Source organism: Cottoperca gobio, chromosome 9 (assembly GCF_900634415.1).
Source record: "Cottoperca gobio chromosome 9, fCotGob3.1, whole genome shotgun sequence".
Lineage (NCBI taxonomy): Eukaryota > Metazoa > Chordata > Actinopteri > Perciformes > Bovichtidae > Cottoperca > Cottoperca gobio.
The window spans coordinates 3184388-3204342 of NC_041363.1; the positions used below are offsets into that span (position 1 = coordinate 3184388).

At 45.9% G+C, this 19955-nt stretch overlaps 1 protein-coding gene across 12 annotated transcripts in view; it reads right to left on the reverse strand.

The window, feature by feature from the left end:
• fbrsl1 (fibrosin-like 1) overlaps window positions 1-19955 on the reverse strand; it is a 253600-nt gene that overhangs the window by 15488 nt on the left and 218157 nt on the right. For all 12 annotated transcript variants that reach the window (XM_029439308.1, XM_029439302.1, XM_029439301.1 and 9 more), the window contains 3 exons: window positions 19672-19720; window positions 2104-2542; window positions 1000-1259 (listed from right to left, as the gene is read on the reverse strand). In XM_029439308.1, coding sequence (XP_029295168.1) covers window positions 1000-1259; window positions 2104-2542; window positions 19672-19720 — 748 coding nt within the window. The remainder of the gene's footprint in view (window positions 1-999; window positions 1260-2103; window positions 2543-19671; window positions 19721-19955) is intronic.

Consider the following 19955-nt stretch of genomic DNA (forward strand, 5'->3'; position numbering starts at 1 on the left):
GCTGACATTTTCCAGTATGAGCCATCATACGGTGACCTCATCACCTTTCTAAAATTACTAAGCTTCTATAAAGACAGTCCATCTTAGAAATTGAAGTATGAAGTTCTCCAACAATGAAAATAAGACGGAACATTAAAGCATGTGACTTGTGGGAGAGGAAGCGTACTATTGCTTTTAACAATTAAATGGGATTTATTTCCATTCTGTGCTGCACCACGGCCGTTTGCTTTTCAGGCCTTTTGGAACATTTTCAAATTAGTAACGGGGATCTGCAGCCGCTGCGCTAACTTGACTGCTCTCCGGATATTTACAGGCAGAACAAGAATAGTCCGACTTTTAAAGAAAGAGTTGCTCTCGTGCTACGAGCTGTAGTATTTCATGTGCTTTTGAGATCGATGCAGAGTTAGCATTTGTTATTCACAATGCACAGGCACTTAAAAACTTGGTTCTGGAAAGCATATATAAAGCAATCTTTCCACCACAAGACAAAAGCCTTGTTTAAAATATGTTTTTCTTTAACAATTAAGTACATCAGTGTCACAGCCTTTTCCAGTTCCATGTATAAATCTGACAGAGATGTTTGGATATACTGTGCAGTATCAAAAGTTAAAGAGAGAAATGTAATAAATGGGCACTTACCAGATCAGCAAATCATACATGAACACCTTATTGTTACAGACTAGTTCTCCAGTTAATCTGCATTGTTACTATAGTATTCTATGCATATGTAAATATAGTGTTTTCTTTGGACTGTAACATGGACACAGTAGAGCTGTACAAGTGAACATAAAACACACCCTGGAATATAAAATGGCCCCGTCACGATCTGTTCCACATCAGTATTCAAAGAAGCAGCTAAATGTGTTATGAAAAAGCCTAAAGTCCGTTTGATAAGAAGACTTCTGTGTTGCAATTAAAATGTTTGTCGCATGCAGTAGAAGCCAGGAGTTTGTGTCTGCACTGAAGCTACCATGTACCATGTGAGATGCGTGGCTTTACCTGGGTAGGGGGTGCCGGCGGGGTGCCCGGGCACCACTAAACTGTTGGTCGGTAAGGTCGGTGGTGGCGGCAGTGTGGCTGGGGTTGCAAACATGGCCGGATGGCGATGGGCCGGGCTCCGTAGGGAGGAATAGTGCGAGGTAGAGAGATTCGCTATGGATAGAGGTAAGGAGGGGGCGGAGGATGGGAGTCCGCTGATGTGGTGGTGAGGAGATGGGGGCAAATGCTGTTTGGGAAGACCCAATGGACTGCTGCAGTGGCTGAAGGTTTAATGGGAGACAAAGGAGGGAAGAATATTGTATTTTATTCATTTACACAGTCAGAATGCAGACGTATAACACATTCAGTGAAGGTTGGACAGCCTGGTGCCGCGTGTTTATACGTCTATCTCTGGTTCTGTTTGTAGCTCAGCTGAGAATATGTTTGACACTTTGCTTTGACAACTTCAGAATGATTTCCCAATAAAACTTCTGACATCGAAATAAAGAAAGGTGCGGGCACTCTGAGAAGATGAGGAAACAGGAAGCGGTTGAATGTGCTCTCTGTTCCGCAGCGTGGCTCGATGAAAAACAGTCAATCTGAACACTGGTTATTGCAAGTTTACAAGTTGGCAGAAAATCAATAACCGCATGAAAACAATCAATATTGTGTAGGATTGTACGGCGTCTTGTCTCACATCGGACTACATTATAGTAATTTGGAAATTGCTGTGTATTATTTTATAGCTGTCTCCACTCGAGTGGCAGGAACACATTAAAGGAGAGTGGCAGTGTCTGTGATGTAACACTCTGATTGGGTACAAAAGGTGAAACAGTGAAAGTGAACACGGCTCCCTGGATACTGAGTTCCTGCTCCCTGCCTGGGACACTGAGGGACACATGCCTGAGACACTGAGGGACACATGCCTGGACACTGAGGGACACATGCCTGAGACACTGAGGGACACAACACTGAGGGACACATGCCTGAGACACTGAGGGACACATGCCTGGGACACTGAGGCACACATGCCTGTCGGCTGGTTTATACTAATTCTTAGTGGGCAGCCATTTTAAATGAAGTGCATCACATGTCGCACCTGTAAGCACACATGTAACAACGTACCTGATGTCGTGGAGGCTGTTGTACTGCAGCGGGTGATGCACCTGCTGGCTGATTATTGGCCGCGCATGGTGCTGCGGGGGCAGGAGAAGACGGGGGTCCTGGTGAAAGTGTGGGTGGGGGGGGTGGATGTGAGGGGGGTGGGGGTGGGGGTGAGGGTGGGGCGCCCTCAACAGGGGAGGGGTAGGGAGAGGGGGCAGAGGTTGCTGCTCCTTTCTGACACTTAGAGGAGGCGGGGTTGGGAGGCACGACTTAGGGGGCTCTGGGGGGGCCGCCGCTGCAGCGGGGGCAGGGGAGCCCGTAGGCGCCGAAGCTGGGGTGGGGCTGGGCACAGGAGGCGTGAAGGGCACCTCCCTGTTGCTCTGCTCCTGGCTGCGCTGGAGCCCTGATACTTTGGCTGAGCTACAAGTCTTGGACTCGGGACTCTCATTCGTTGGCACACCTGAGAAGACAAACAACAGCAACGCGTAAGAAGACAAACCTCCGTTCTGATGCAGTGCCGAGCCATTTCCTGTTTTGATTCAGAAACACTTAATGCCTAAATGAGATAAAAGACACAACAAGCACAGCTGTATTCCTATACATGATCAATGCTAAGTAAAACATAGCTCTCTATAATGCTGTCCCAACGTCTTCTGCCCAAGGTTCCTCTTGTTTCCTTCTCCCTAGGTTCCATTAAGTGTTTAATCAGGTCATTTTCATGCTTGACTATAATCAGATGATCCAATTTCTTCCCGCGATCCAGTCAGTATGAATAAATCACAGCTAATTAAAGTTAAATGTCGGCCCCTATTCAGGGCTTTGCTGAGCACACAATCTGGCATGAAATAATTATGTTTCAATTGTGCTGTGAGGAGAGATCGTGGCCCTTTATCTTGGCCTCTCTGCCACTGCGCCTTCTATCCTCCCTCCCTGATCTTTCAGGGGATTTGGGAAACCAGAGCAAAGCACTCTGAACTCGACCACTTTGTCTTTACCATTCATCAGAGGTCTTTTCAACAGACAAGACGCTCTTATAATCAGCATTCCACTGAACAACGACTTTTCATACTTAAGCTTTTGCAATTTAATGACTGTAATTATATGCTATTGTAGCAGGAAAATGAAGTGGCAGAAAATGCAGCATCTCGACACCTTTCACATACAAAGAATCTCAAAGCACTTACGAATCTTCATGAAAAATAAAAGGCATTTGGTAATCTTCTACTTCTCTCGGAGTTAAGAGAAAATACAAAATAGACCACAAAGAATTGGAGTTTGAGGAGATAGTAATGATACAATAGCTTCTGAACTCATCAAAGCCGCTAGTGGTGGAATTTGTTTCAAGCATAGAAACATCACATGCACAGAAATTCAGAGAAAGAAGGTGTTCACACACGGATAGAGAAAGATGGAGTCAGAGGAAGAGAGCAGACAGCCTGCTGGAGATGAGGCTAAGCAGCTCTCATCTACAGCTAAGATGCAGCAGTACTTCAGTCAGAAGGCTCACTAGTGCCTCAATTAAAAAAGCTCCACGGGCACTCTCAACGGTAACAAAAAATGAGAAGAGCCGGGAGCTGCTGTCAAGCCAGTGAGAACTCGACATGCAGCCCACTAATGGAATATCCAGTCCCTATTAACGGCCTGCTTAATCTTTCAAGGATCCTAACACCCATAAAAGGACCAATAAAAAAGCAGGGCAGAGCTTTTATTTTATTTTTTTCGAGCACCCCCCCTCCCTCGCTCCTTGCGTTTTATGGGAGAACTGGGGCTGACTAAGGTGTCACGATTTTCAAATGAATTCCGGGGTCCAGGCGTGTACAGACCTCCACATTTACAGAGGTGTGGGATTTGGATTAAACTGTCAGGCTCCCTTCCCTGCAAGCGAGAGAGAGAAAGAGGAAGACTGAGAGAACGGGCACAGACAGACAAACAGGCGATGAAGCAAATATCCACAGTCGAAATGTCGCCGCTGGGTGATGTTGCCGTGGCAACCTGTTCTCCCAGACACAATGCGAGGCGAGTGATACAGAAGGAAGTCTCACTACGACCACTAGGAGACAGAGAGCGGTTTTTAATACTAATGCTGGGAAGCCAGGGCCACAGCGAGCGCCGGGTTATCTTAATGATGATTCTAATGGGCTGTAATGGAGGCAGGGAGATATGAGCCCAGACCAACCCATCCCTCATTAAAATCACTCTGCAAGCTAAGGCACACACATGCACAAAACAGAAGATGGACACAAAGAGAAAGTTTACACACGCACAAACATTATAGCCCCAACGTAGCCCCAGAAAAATCTGCTGATATTTAACGGAGAAAGCATTTAATTTGAGCACGTATTCCTGTTATATAAGCATGAAGGCAGAGTTATTGTGTGATGGCCCTTTAAACTGCAGCTCCAGCTTCCTGAGCAGCAAACAGGCTGTTAAGAGCAGTGAACGATTGATGGTAGAAAACACTGTTACTGTGAATACTCGGTCCTAATAGTTTTGCTTTTTTCATCGTTTTATTTCAGCGGCAGCCATTTTGAGTGTAAACTAACACGCAGTGATAACACGATGACAGGAATGCCTCTCTGACACATTTCACCTAGGGGCAAAACCACAGTTTTATTAACAAACACTGTCCCCTCACCGCAAAACTGTCAACTGGAGTCTCAAGCATTTCAACAAACTGCCAAATTCAGCATCGTTTTATTCTTCTTCTCCTCAGGACATGAAACACACTTCCCTGCAATCACATAGTGAGCAAAACAGTAGGCGAGCCACAGGCAGTCATGTGAAACAAATGCCATACGAGTGAGACAAAAAATGTGCTGTCCTGAAGCCCTGCCCCGCAAACCTGAGCAGATGGTGCGAGTGAGTCAGGCAGGTTGGAGGGCAGCCCGGTGGTGGGGGGTGGCCCCCACATCTCTCCCGTTAGCTGGGTTAGTGCACCAGGGGGACAGGGACATTCCCTCGGGGGTGTTGGCAGGTCTGCTCACCAGATGACATCTCATCCCAGTATTGATCTTTTTATAGTTGTTCCTGAGGCCCTGCTTACTCAGGGGAATTGAGCCTTACCCCGTGCACACATGCCTGGGTTTGCAGTGATATGGGGCTGGAGGGGTGGGGAGATGAGGGACACAGGGACTGAGGCAGCAGACGGACAACAGGCCACTGGGAATCACTGGCGATGACTGATGTGTACAGCAGGGATTCTGGGGTGAAAAAAGTGTCGCTGCACAGCTGTTTCTGACGACGATATCCTTCACTTGTGACCCTGTTTGTCCCTGTGGAACATCTGGAGAGCTGGCACCGATATGGTCCTATGTGGCCTTGACGCAGCCAGATGGCCCAGTTTTGAATGGCTTGGACCAGTCTGGAATGGCTTGGCCTTGAGCTGGACTAGGACGGTCTGGGTGTGATAGTGCAACAGACTTAAATATAGGATAACATGGCTCCTTTCAACAGGATATCTCTCTAAGGCATGGGCTGTTGACACATGTCATGTCAAGAACACAATGCACAAGCTCTGAAGGACGGCACTTTTTCTCTCAAATGCTTTGAGTTGCAAAACCTTTTAACTTTTAAAAAGCCTTCACTTTGAAGCTTTTTTCAAACCACTTTACTTTAACACAAACCTGGCTTTCTGCAAATGGACCCGACAACGTCATAAATGAGATGAGAATCACTCATTCAGCTTCCAACTAAAACCAGAAGCAAACTATGTTGTGAATGCAAATAAGTGTGTTACATAAATGACCTGCCCACTGCAGCCACGATGCCAGTATATACAACATCCAGGGAAATAGAACCTGTATGCAAAAAACCTTTTCAGATTAGATACGAGGGTATGCAAATTCTCCCTGTGACGAGGGGGGTCGGGGCTAAGAGAAGCTTAGGGCCACTGTGTGTTCTCATTTACTAGGCAAACACTGCGGTTCACTCCCTTCATAAACAGTCAAGGCACTGATAAAAAAAGGACATGAACAGACAGATATTTAAATAAAGCGGCATATCTGTTGAAAGACGTTGGAGGATGCAGAAGGTATGCGAGAACGTACGCTGCCTTGATCCGTCTCCCGCTGGCTCTGGTTGACAGAATATTCTGCGGCTCTTGACGGTTGAGCTCACAATGATTTGGTTTTTGTACCTCTCTAGACAAGCAATCTGCACAGAGCCAAGGCTTAGCTTACGAGTGAGTGACTGTGGAAGATGGCTATAACAGATACTGGCAGAAGGCAGGAAACCGCAGTCTTGCCAATCAACACTTCATTGCTGTGAGGTATTCTGTCATAAAAGAAAAGGTGGGGTGATTTCAACAGAATTATTTTGTATGAGAGGAACAGAAGGGCTGCGCAGCGTTGAATCATTGTGCTAATAATAAAATCATAGGAGAAATTTGCAATGGCTTGCTTTCCCTCACACTATTTAATCTGCCTCAAGCATCTCCAAGCTGGTAACGAGGGGAGCCAAGGCGACGTTTTTGCAAATCACTCAGAGATGTTAATGGGGCAGTGGACGAGGAGAAAGCTGGCTAAGATAGCTAAAGAGTGAGGACAGCTGGCACGTTTCAATTATTTCTCTCTGTCTCTTCGCTGCAGCTGACAAAAGAAGTGGATGGCAGCAGAATGGGGATGGGTGTTAAGCTGTAACATGTTTACAGTCAAAGCCCGGGCATAAATTGAGAACCTAATGTTCATTTCAGATAGCTGGCAGCTCAAGCTGCGGCATGAATCGGTTTTTCCTGCGCATATCAGATCCCAATTCAAACACCAGCCATATGGTGCAGGACACATATGCCATTCACCTCTCATGGCACATATGTCGGTGTTTTGGAAGGGAGGTAAATGAAGTGGAGCATATCTTTAAATTGGAGAGGAAAGAGAGGGAGAGAACGACAGAGGTCTACATATTGACTGCCCAAATCCTTTAGTGTCATATACGGTCCAGTGGTGCTCCAGAAGCAACGTTAAACCATCATTAACCCCTGGCTTTAATATGCTGCTGGGAAGCAAAACGCCTCCACACTCACACTTCCCTGTTCTTCCCTGAGTCTCCATCAGGGCCCATCCCCCTGCAGAGCTCATGTGCTCTGTGACTGCCATCAGCTTCTTATGAACACTGCGGGTCATCTAAGGTCAGTGCCACTGGGCTCTCCTAAATAAAAGGGTGGACGTCTTGAAACTTTCAACAGAAAAGCTCAAGTCTAATGGCTCCTCTGACACGGCCCACCCTGCCAGCCAGGAATTTGACCCCTTTCACTGTCACTGACCCATCACCGACCCTGGTGACCGGTCTTACCCTGAGGCCGTTGTGGACAGACAGCCAACAGGCAGGGACAGGGAGGGTCGATCTGAACTTTAGGGATGAAATTTGTGTTGAAAAGAAGGGGAGCCTTGAGGAGTTATTTGTGCAATGCTGCAAGCACTAGCCTTATCATTTCATTAATTAGCATGACACGCCTGCCTGATGGACTTGAACGCCGCAGCGGCAGCTGTCTCAATTGATTACAGCAGTGGACGTGGTGCTGCAATTATCGAGGTGACTGGAGACAACGCCTGCCACTTCTAATAAAGGACTTAACTCCTGCTTCCCACAGCACAGCGGTGGGAGGACAGTGGCAGCTTCCCTGTGTCTCCCGTACCTTTAAGACCTTTTCAGAGTCTCTCCATGGGCTGCCGTGGAGCTCAGTGTGGGCTGTACTTCTTGAGCAGTGTGTCAGCTTTGCTTAAGCTTGCATAACGCCTGAACAGTATCACTTTTGGTGCCCCACTGGAAAGCATCCTCTATTAGCCCACCACCTGGCTCACAATCCATGGAAGAATGGAAGGAAAGGAGGTGGGGAAAAAGAGAAGGAGAGAAAGAATGACATGTAAGAGACACAAAGACAGAGAGCTGTTGCCAGGAAGCTTCAAGTCCAAGCAGAAGTAGAGGGAGTGAGTGCTCAGCAATGTAAACAAAGGCAATGCTTTCCAGCCTCATTTCATGTATGAACATGCATGAAGCCCACATGCCTCTAAGTGGATATAATATTATCTTTCAGTGCCGTACTGATTACTTCTCAATGGAAGGGAAATGGCTGGGTGAAAATCCTTCAACAAATCCTAAGTGGCATGACAGTGGGCTGAAAGAGCCTGCATGTTTTTCTTTTCCTCCTCCTCCATCTCCGTTTTCCCTCCCCACTCAGAAAGCAACGCAACAATTGGAGGTTGACAGCTCCTAACCGTTCACCATACCTCATTCACTGTTTTGACAAATGCACCCGTAGAAATTTAGTGCCATGAAAGGGGTAGAACAAACATCTTTGCCGGCATATCATATTTCCTCAAGTGTTTTGCAGATACAGGGGTTTGTCATTGTGAGGGTTACAAGCTGTGGTTTAGATTAAGACGTTGTCTGAGCGGCTCACCTGCTTCATGCAAATGAAAGAAGCCATTTTTCAATAAGAAATAATAGCCACTGACAGACAAGAATGCTGAGGTAGCTAGCTTTTCAAAGAGGTAGTATTCTATAGGTGGCAACAGCTAAAAACAAATATCTCTTCATCAACAACTGTCAGAAGACCATATCATCAATCAACCCCACTCTTCTCGTCAAGTTAACATGTTGAAGCATCTTGTTATTACAGGCCAGGGCTGCTGATCGAGGCTCAGAGTTCTCAGTCATCAAAAGATTGCATTGTACATCACAGCATGCCACTGGAACTTCAACGCATGGAGCAGAAATAATAATAAAGTAAAAACAGTCTATGTTTCCAACCTATTTTCAACAACAGCATCAGCAAACAAATACTATGTTCAACTTCAAACTCCAAACAAAAATACACTATAAATGCACGCTTATCAAAAACACTGCTGGAGCACTAAAGATCTATTTAGAGTACACCATTGTATACACTCTGCAGCAAGTTGTAGAATGTCTCTAAATGGTCTCCAGGGTATAGGAAATTTCCCCCACAGGGAGGCTGAATGCAATAGCGTAAGATCTTAGTGGACTATTTGTCCAAAGATAGCACCCCAGTGTGCATTAAAGTGCTTTGGCTTAAGTTTCACATATCTGCGCGCCCCCAGGGAAGCACACTGTCCGGTATAGACACACTGATGTAATCAATGCCTCTTCTATAGGAGGATCCTGCTGCTGAGCTGATCCTGGGGTGCTGCTGGGTAATTAGGCTTACAGATGGAGACCCAGCAGCTGTTGAAGACTAGACTCGAGCTGCCATTTTTCCCTGTTAATGGCTACATGCCAAAAGAGCTGCGTTTCTTTTGAGCTACAAGCCCTTTTTCTGCAGCAGAAGAACTCTTGCACAAGCCTGAGTTTTTTCTTTCTTATTTTCTTTACATGTCAAGGCTGATGACACACTTAGAGGACCGAGGTGAAGATGTTTGAAATAGCTCTCATTCAGAGCTTAGCTAGACAAACACACACAAAAGCCTTCTCAAAATCTCTCCCCCTCCCTCTCACAACCACCGTCTTCTCCACCATCGCAGGAAATGAGTGACAATTGGAGGGTGTATCAGGTTCGCAAACATTTGCTGTCCTTCCTTGCACCCCATTCATCATTTTTGATTAGAGAGAGAGAGAGCATGACAGAGAAAGAGTGATAAAGTGACCGAGAGGTTGGTTAATAAGGCAGAGGAAAGGGGAGAGGGGGGAGAGAGCAGAGGGCAGGGAGTTGTGTCAGGTAAACTAATGGAGACAAGGCCCGGATCCTGACCTGTGCGGCTGCTGCTAAACCTAAACCCACCGTCTGCCCCCATCTCCTCTGAGTCTTAGCCACACATTCAGGCCGGCGGCAACACACACAGACAGAGGCAGGAGAATCCTCCAATCAGAGTGGACAAGGAGCATTAACCACAGTCTGCACGTTTCCAGGGCTGCCGTGTTTCACTGTGGCGTTCCGAGTGCGGCGAGTGAAGAATTGATTTGTTTGGAGTGTGAAGGCAGCGTGTCAGTTTGGGGAAATGTGTGAATGTGAGTATGTCTGTGAGGAGAGGGGGGTGCACGGTGAAACAGGAGCGAAATTGGACTCAGAAACGAGCCAAATCGCTTGCGAGATGAAACAGACTACACCAGGAAAAAGAAAACAAGACAACACAAGGCCCCAGAAAAGTGTTGCGACAAGGCAGGCTGGCACAAAAGCAACAAAAAAACCCGAAAACAAAACAAACACACTTTTCTTTCTGCTCGACATATTTCAGACTGCAGATGACAAAACAACACTGGAAGAGTTAGAGGAATCAAAATCAAACCGCCAAGTGTGTCTGACTGTTTCATGAATCCATGTCGAAGCGGAGGCTCCACACCACATCAAACCCTGTAAATTCTCCTGAAAGCCTCCTCTCTCCCTTTAGCAGCCAGCGCTTAGATATTGTGTGCAGCTAAAAGGTAAGTGCTGTGAGTGTCACACTTGAGAGTGTGTTTTAAGCACCATAAAGTATCAAGACCCAGATGGCTCATCCTCCCTGAAATACATGTCCACTCTACCTCGGCTCCAGTGGCACCTGCTACCCGGATTAGGTCAACGCTACGCCAACCTAGCACACTAATACAGTGGGCTGCAGCTGATAAGGAGCCCAGGGCACTTCAGCACTTGCCCCGCACTTAACAGCTGATGAGTCAATACGTGTATCATTAGGGATAGCGATAGCCATATATAGATATTTTCCATAAACATTGGGAACCATGAATTGTATCTAATTTGTTTGTGTTTCAACAGATGTGGTCTTTTAAATATATCAGGGCTGATAGTTTTGGACAGAGGGGGAAGATGCCTGGTTTTTGTAAAGCAACCCAATGTGTTCAAATATTAAACCCATGTGCTATTAAATATTTCAAAACAAAAAACATTTGACATATTTTGGAAAACTAAAACTGATTCCATTCCTAGTAGCAATAATGCTTAATGAATGACCTTTAATGATAAAGTATAGTATTGATCAGAGCTACAATATATACTTAATCAATCAAATTGCATTTTATAGAGTTGGAACACTAATCTTAAGAAAAGGAAAATATAAGCGCGAGCATATATCAGTCTAACTCTGGTCAATACTGCCGATGGTCTCTGTATACACTTCTCCATGGGTCATGTGGCATTGGAGCAATTTCTCTCCTTCCATCCCAAAGCAAACAGCAGTGAAATCCCAGTCCTGCTGCTCAGCCCTCAACACAGCAGCACTAACCCAACAGCCAGGGAGGTTGGAGCCCATGCTCTGCTGAATGGGGTATTACAGCCAGTCAGAGGCCATTAGGGGCCCCGCCACCAGGGCACAGCGCAGGGAATTCACCGGTAGCCAAAAACAACAGCCAAAGAGATGACTGCTTGAATATTGGAGGAGACCACACTGTGCATTTTTTTAAAAACATTTCCTAAAATGGCAAAAATGCAGGCTCCTGTGTCTCAGCGACTTACCGCCTGTGTGTTAACAAACACTGGGACGATTAATGGCACTCATGTCCATTGAAACACAGAACCAAACACAAGCCCTTTCTCAGCAGTGTGTGTCGAGTTACTGCTTTCACCATGTGTTGAGTTCAAGGCTAATAGCTAGACTCTATCACACACTTCTCCAAACCCAGCCCTCTGTCAAACATACTGTACTAGTCCAAGCCTGCAGTATTGCTTCTAGACAGAGTGGCTATGATAAGCCACTGACAGAAACATGGAGGCTAATATGCCGCCATTGGAAAGGTATGAAGCTCAAATATACTGAGCAAACACTCCAGAAGGACCACCTATGTGGAAATACTTGGAAAATACTTTATATGGCAGACTGATATTTCCCTTTGATTTGGGATCTTGTTTCCTGGGTTCGTTTCATTTCTCCCAACAATCCTCTCTGGCACATTCTTCTAATGCATGGATGTCCTTGTCAGTCATAGAATCTGAAGCATTTTACATCCGCTCTGTTGCTGGCGATGGTTTTCCCATCTTTACAAGCCTGTGTGAACCGCTTCCCAAAATGTCCAATCCATTACAAGCATGTTTGTAATATCCATCTAGGCTGATGACTGTCCCCTTGCCAGCGATTGTACATTATCCAAGCGCTGTGTTTGGCCACAATCGCCTACCATCTGGCTTTGTCAATGAGCGTTACAGCCTCATCTGCAAACAACATTGGCTCTGAACTGTTCAACACAGATGAGCTTAAAACGCACATAGCGGGGAACTGGGATCTTCAAACAAATGTCGGGCGGGGGGAAAACCCACTCTCGCTGGCAGACTGACTGAAGCTTGGAATAAAGGATTAAAAACAAGAAAACCTGCAAGTGATCACAGGCGACACGCTTTACATTTCAGGCCTGACAGTAGTGATAAGACGCTGGTCATGTATTCTCCCAAGTAAACAATGAAAATGCCTTCCACACTGCAGCTGGCTGCGTCTCCATAGGAGGAGGGGGAGGAGGATTAAGATTAGACAGAAGATGTGATGGGAGCTACTGCTCTCTAGAGTTATCCTTTCTAAATTCTTCCCTTTATCCTCTCTAAAAAAAAAACAAGGAGTCTGCATCCATTTTAGCCAGCTTCCCTGTTGAGATGGGAGTCAACCTGTGTTTTACAAGTTGGTCAGCTAACTGCAGGGGCTGCAGCTTATCTGCCGAAAAGCTTTTCCCTAGTTAGGGAGCCTCTGAAGTTCTCACTCACTCGTGAAGCATCAGCTCCCTACACACAGCTAAGACCTTGGTTTATAGTCAAGTAGTTAGGAACTAGACCGCAGGAACTGCTAAGAGGGGTTGGGTTCAGCACAGCAAGCAGCTTTGCCATCAATGGGATTTGTTTGCTTATAATAGTCATTTATTGAATTAGCTTTTCTCTGCAATGCTTTGCCCACGGAGCTCAGCAAAGAAACCTCATCATATCTTAACCTTTAAGTCTCGATGACATTGATCCTGTAACCTGATTTCAACACTGACAATGCCTTCTCCCTGCTGTGTGCCTGCAATTGATGGCTGTACTAATAGAAATGTCAGCTGAGGTGTAAGCGTCACCTCTGGGTCATAGCCACAGTATAAATTCACATGCTTTTGTTTTTGGCATGGACAATCCTGCTGATGGTGTGGCAGCTGAGGTATGGTAGGTGAGGGGAATCATGTGCATGGAAAGGCCAGGATGGAAGTAAACTGGCATTTTATCATTTAGCCTGAACTGAATAGACAACACTGAAAAGCCTCAGGGGAGCACTGGCCTCTGTTGTGTATAGAAGATGGCTGTGAGGCTGCACAGTATACTGCTCAGTCCTGAAGTGATTCAATATATTTACTTTGGCTTGATCTTATACACTGTGAAGCTCCCTGTATGTGCCAACCTGCTCTTAACAGTACGATGGGAACCACAGCTCAGAGATGACACTCCCCTGGCGTTATACACTGAAGATGCACAGTGAAAGTGCAGCAGCCAAAATGCTGGTCATGCCCCTGACAACTTATCCTAAAACCCCCTCATGGCCTTTAGTGATTCTGTAATTGCTGCCTCTCCACAGCTAAAGCTGAATCCATATTCAGTCAATGAACACAGCGTCACACAATGGAGTCTAATCACACAGCCTTCAATGTGACTCCCATTTTCTGTCACAATAGCTGATCACCACCCACTCACTCACTGACACAGATGACAGGCACTGATAGGACTGACTGACATGTGTCAAGCGTCCTGACATGTAATGGCTAACATAGACAAGAGCGAGAAACACTGAATGTTTCACGATTGAAGCTCAACCAGCAGTGACCCAATCTAACAGGGGCTAAGTTAATATTTCATGCACACTGGGCTCTCTGCGCAGAGCAGTCACTTTTCTAATGGACATAACAGTGGTTTATAATAGTGCTCTACAGGGGCCACAGAGTGCACACAGGCATAAGTATGACATATCAGCACGGATTTTACAAGCCAGCTAATTGCCATGCACAGAAAATCAGGAGTCTCTTTGGAAACAGGCGGCCTGTAAGAGCCGGTGCAGTTTGACAATACTTCCTGAATCATACAAAAACAAACAATTCCCTCCAGTCAGTATTTCAAGGTGCCAGGCCATAGAGGGATTGTGGGTAATGTGGCTTGGTCTCTTTGACTGCCTGCCACTCTACATAAATAGTACATGACGATGTAATCATAATTTAAAACGCTATAAATATTGAAGAAGAATTAAAATAATTTATGGAACACCGCAGTGTAAATGGATGTGTGTGAGTGTATGTGTGTGGGAGTGTTTTGTCTCCTTTCACTCCTCTCTCGCAGTGTATGCTGAAACGATGGGCAGCGGCGGTGCAAGCTGGGAATTCTGTAATTGCTTTTTCTGTCCCTGAAGCAGGCCTTCCTGCTTTAAATCAAAAAAGGCAATCTCTGTCAGCAATGGCTCAATTAATAATTAAACACGTGTCTTATCTCCGTCGAGCTCCCCCTATTTATTTTCATCTCTCCAACAGGGATGGCTGCACAAACAGCATTAGCACTATCAATAAAGGGAGCATTAATATCAGCCTTTTTCTCCAAAAACAAATCACCCAGCTCATAAACTGTCCTACGTCTGTGAACAGTAATAACCCAGAGATTAATAAAGAAACAAGCCATATTCTTTGGCTTTCTCCAATTTCTTCCAAGTAATTCCTCTCCCTGACCTGAGAGTGTTAGCTAACCCACCTGCATTTGATATTCTGCTACGGGTTTGTACCTTTTTAATATTTAAATCAAATCAGGGGAACACATGAGCTGCTGTTCAACCTCAGTAACAATTAAGGTGGTGCTAGAGGCAGAGGTGGTTTATTTTATGCATCCAAACCTGCCAACCTCCAGCTCTCTGTTGCACATACAGTAGTGTGACTGTCACATACACATGCCCAAACCACAAAACACCAGAGCTTGACCTTAAGTGCTATGTAAATACTGACACATTGGTCTTCTTGATAAAGAAAGCATGTCCTGCAAGCTTCCTGGACTTTGTCAGACACATCAGAGTAGGTAGTGGAGGTGAGCTTTACCAGGCTTAGATTCCACAACGGTGATGGCTGCTTTCAATTCCAGCGTTTGCTAATCTGGCTGGAAGCCTCTGCAGACCTTGTGTTTTTCCAACAACATGTCTGCCCTCCAGTCATCTAGCCTGCCTGCTAGCCAGCCAGCCAGCCAGCCAGCCAGCTACACTCTCCATCTACCTCCACTCAATCCTGGTTCAACGGCGGTGAAAAGCTGATTAGTTGGTCAGAGGGTCAACCTCCATTCATTATTTAATGGGTGAGAGGCTGCAAACAGTCAGGCCGGCTGCGAGGTTGGTGATACATTACACTGACCTGGCCAGAGGAGAGCAGCCTGGCCGAATACAAACATGCTCTCTCATCTACTTCACTATGGCTGAGATGCCCTCAATCCCCCCTGCCCCTGACCTTGCCGCTCCCTCTCCAATCACCATCCTTCCTCCCTTCTCTGGAATTCAGAATCCAGCAGGTGGGACTGCGTTTAATTTTTCCTGTAAACTTGCACAGCAGCAGCAGCAGGCATGTAGCTGGCCCAGGTAACGGAAGAGGAGGCCATAGCTCTTTTATTGACATGCTTGCTGCACAGCAGTGGCGGAACAAAGGCCACTCAGCACCTATTGAGAGAGCAGGTCTGCAGACGGGGTGGTTGATTAGCGATTCGACACGGCGACCCTGGACTGTGTAGCACATAATGAGAGCTTAGGGAGCAAGTCATGAGCCGATGGGGGAAGGAGGTAAGGCGGAGGCGGGTTGAGGATAGAGGCGGGGTTCTACCATAAGGAATTGATTTCTCACAATAAAGATTGATATATGAGAAAAAGGGCTCTAAAGAAAGAAAAAAAAAAAGCAAGTGTATGGGCAGACCCTAAATCCTTAAGCTACAGCATTGGTAATGTGTTTATATATAAACAGTTAGAGGATAAGCCCTAAATCCACTGCCAAGCTAAATGGTTTATGCATCTTTTTTGTTTGTTTACTTCTGTGTCAATTAAGCAAATTGGTCCAACATCCCTGACGAGCAAAAGATCTAAAGTGAGTGGATTTTTCATTCATGTCCAAAAGCTTCTATCTCCCTGAACACCACAGTAACCCTGTCTTCACCTTTCATGTGGCCTCAGAGAGATTCTAACAGAGTCAGATGGGCATGATGGCAGTTGTGTGTGTGTAGTGCTTTTTCCCCCTCTTCTTCGTCTGCACGCTCTCTCCTTCCTTTGTTCCACTGGTCTAATCCAGTATGTGTGGGCCGGTAAGTTTAATGGAAACAATTTATTAAGTCCGGCTTAAAATGCCATCTGCAGCTAAGCCTCCCAAAGCCGCTAAGCTCCTGGTTTCGCCCCGGAGCTTGCTGTGTTCACGCTTACTGTAATGCTCTGTTTAAAATGAGCACAACGGGTCAAAATTAATCAGGATTACAAGGGCACAAATCCACTTCAGAAATGGGTTTTCGACCAATCTTTCTCCTGCTATCCCAAGATGCCCCAGGTTTGTCTGGTGGGCCGCACACCACACGGGTTTACACTCACACAGGTAGCACCTAGCTAGGACAACAGGATCAGAGAGTACAAGGACGCAGGAAGAAATGTTGCAGAGAGTATACCTATTGCTCTAAAACCCACAGATACTGTACAACATTCAACATAGTCACTGCAGATTCCAAAGAGTTCTTCTAAGATATTTCTAGCTGCTGACAGCTAGCTGATAACTCCCCACCACTTCCATAGGCACAGCATTGTGAAATGTTCTAAGAAGGCCTACCAGTGAAGTGTTTATCTGTGCTCTGTGGAGGTGCCCTGTACATGCTCAGCAGCTACATTTAGCTCCTCATTCGCCTTCAAGCAAGTGACAACAGTAAACTCTGACCTGCAATTCAATAAGAGTAGCCCTGAGTAGAGCACAAGTCTTCATAGCGCTTTTACTTACACATGCCATCCTCCAGGAAATCAATAATTTGCAGGAGGTTTAAGACAGGAAATAAACAAAAAACAATAACTGTTAGATAATGCTTGCCCTTTGCTGTACCTTCCTGCCTCTAAACCACCAACACAGACAGACATTCAGCAGAACTTGTGCAAGCGCTTGGGTAACAACCGCCAAAGAGAACTGCAGTGTATGCTGTGTTATTACAGATACTATTAGCGTCTATTATCTGTATTCTTAGCTGTGGATGTCGAGATGACGAAAAGTAAATATGAGAGAAAGAAGGCAATGGTGTCTGGGTTTTGCCCAAAACCATGTTCTGTGTGCGTAATTACAGCGTTCTGCCTTTGCTGATTACTATGTTGGTCTTTCCTCTCCTCTATTAACCCTGAACCGTTTCATTAACATGACAGACTGCGGGCCTGAGAGCAATTTGGACCTAACCTCAACTGCTTGTACCCGTAACTGCTCACGAAAATAAAGTTCAGAAAGGAGCACAATGTTGAAAGGCAAGGAAGAGTTAAAAGGAACAACACTCATTACCTAGAGAAATGTACACGCAAACATCATCACGGCATTATATATTTATGCGTGCCATAATGTTTGTGTGTGCATCTGTCGGAGTGTCTACCAGCCAACAGCTCGACAGGCCTGGTGATCAGAGAAAAGCAGGCTTTTCATTGGTCCCACAGGACCGTGAGCGAGACCGGTAATGGGACACATACGCCGCATTCTAAACCAGAGGAAAACAGCCTGTGGGCTGCTTTGTATTACACACACACATTATACACACACAGAAAAAAACAGTCTAGGCCAAAAACAAACACTGTCCCAGAATCCATTACAGCTCAAAACAACAACATTGGAATGGGAGAAGAGAGCCGGCTAGTGGCATCGTCACCAAACCATCATCAAACTGCTGAATTCTTTGCTGCCTCACCCTTTCTAACCCCTAATTCTAATCTGGTGCCCTTCTTCCACATCACCCAAACAGGATCTGGTTGATCTGTGTGACAATCAGGAGAGACTCTGATTGGATTGTCTGGATGTAATTCCAGTGTCCTAATCCTGAGCCCTGTGTGCACATTAGCAAGATCCACAGAGCCCTCCCTTTGCCAGCTGACATGGAAGCGGTGTTTGAGTGAGTGGATGTGTGTAAAAGACCGAGGCTGTGTGTGTGTGTGCCTGTACTAGCTGTTCTCCACAGAAGACTATGTTTATATGCAGCTATGTTCTGTACGGGCATGCAGGGAAAATAAGTCAACACCCTGACAGCTGACAACAGCAGTAGTCCAGCAGCCAGGTGGAGAATAGATGGAGTTGGATGCGCTCTAGTTGTTTTCTAAACCATGCAAGTCTCGAAGTCATTGTGAACGCTGGTTTTGCGAAGCAGACACTGGTCACAGGTCATCTACATCACACAGGCCTGGTTTCTCTTCTCCTTGTCAGCCATGCTTTTCCACTTAGCAGTCAAAGCTATTGTGCTAAACCAAGCAACACCTTCATATGTTGTTGTTTCACGGTGGATGTTCTGATGTGGAGGTGAATAACATGGAGGTAAGCAAAGACTTCATTTGTGATGACTAAAAGGCCGGAGGTAACGATACACTGATGCTACACATGTTTGCTCTTCACCTTGCAGGTAAAAGCATGATCCAAAATGAAAACAAAGATGAAAAGCAAAACAAGCAACAACCACATGACAATTATATGTATCACTGTCATACTAATATATGTACAGGGTAATCTTTGTATAGTTAGTTTGACCATGAGTGCTGCATTTTTCAAGACTTTAAATTCAACATTTTCAACAAATATTGGGCAAATAAAAAAGGTAAGCAAGAGTAAAATATGTGTATGTGACATCCTAGTTTACACTAACTGTTTAATAGGATGATTTTTCCTGCAGACATCCCCCCCCCCCCCCCCCCCCCCCAAACCCTCATCATATGGCCTCCTCCACCTCCTTCTCCCTCTGCTTGTGTTAATGGCCCTGCTTCCTGCTTCCTGCCCTAGGGGGACGTGGTCTGCATGCTGCTATCTGTCACTAGTAGGCTGATCGCGCCTCTCCTCCCTTCCCCGCCTCCCTGCATCCACAACTTGACACCTTTCTCCCTGCTCTGACCTGGCAAGCATCATTGCATTTAGTGAATATACAGGTGCAGACATTCAATGCCCACATGGTGCACACCCTGTTCCCTAACACATGTATGTGGTTGGACGCACATGGACACACACACGCACTTGAGATCATGCATGAACCTACAAAAGCAAAGGCCTTATAATCCACATATGTGCATATGTTACCGCATACACACAATACTTTGTGTTGTCTGGAGGGCTGACAAAGCTCTTTCTCTCTTTCCTTTGGCACCCATTATGGCCCAGGCCTGCTGTCAGAGAGTGTATTGCCTGAGGGAAGTTCCCATTTGTGGGAGCATGTGGCAGGGAGGCTCTAAATCCCCTCTAATGAACCAATATGTAGGAGGGCTAAGCCTTTGGCGGGGTCGTCCAAGAAACGCCACTCTGCTCTCAGGCATAAATGTATGCATATGTAGTCACCAGACCTTGTTTATGTCTGCTGACATTTAAATCTGAATAGGAGCAGCAGGATTAGAGCGGGGGAGATTTGGACTCATTCGCAAAACCCAGTTGTTGTTGTTGTTACGAGTATGAGGAAGAGGAAGACGGGCGGGTGGAGTGAACAGAACGGGCTCTTACCTTTGGGTGTGGTGGGGGAAAAGAGCTTCTCCGATCCTACATCAGACACCTGGAAAAACAAGAAGGCAGACCTTTAGTGGATTTGTCTAATGAGCTCAATCAGTGACAAAGCTTGGTCAATCCGATTTTTAAAAAACCACGCATGTTATTATTATTCATCTGCCCGCTAAAAGGCTTATTCAGCACCAAATGTGGCCACAAGTGCCTGGAGGAAAAGTCAATCAAAAATACTCCATTCAGCCAATGAGAAGAGTTCCCTCTGTACCCGATGGTCCCTGTCTGGC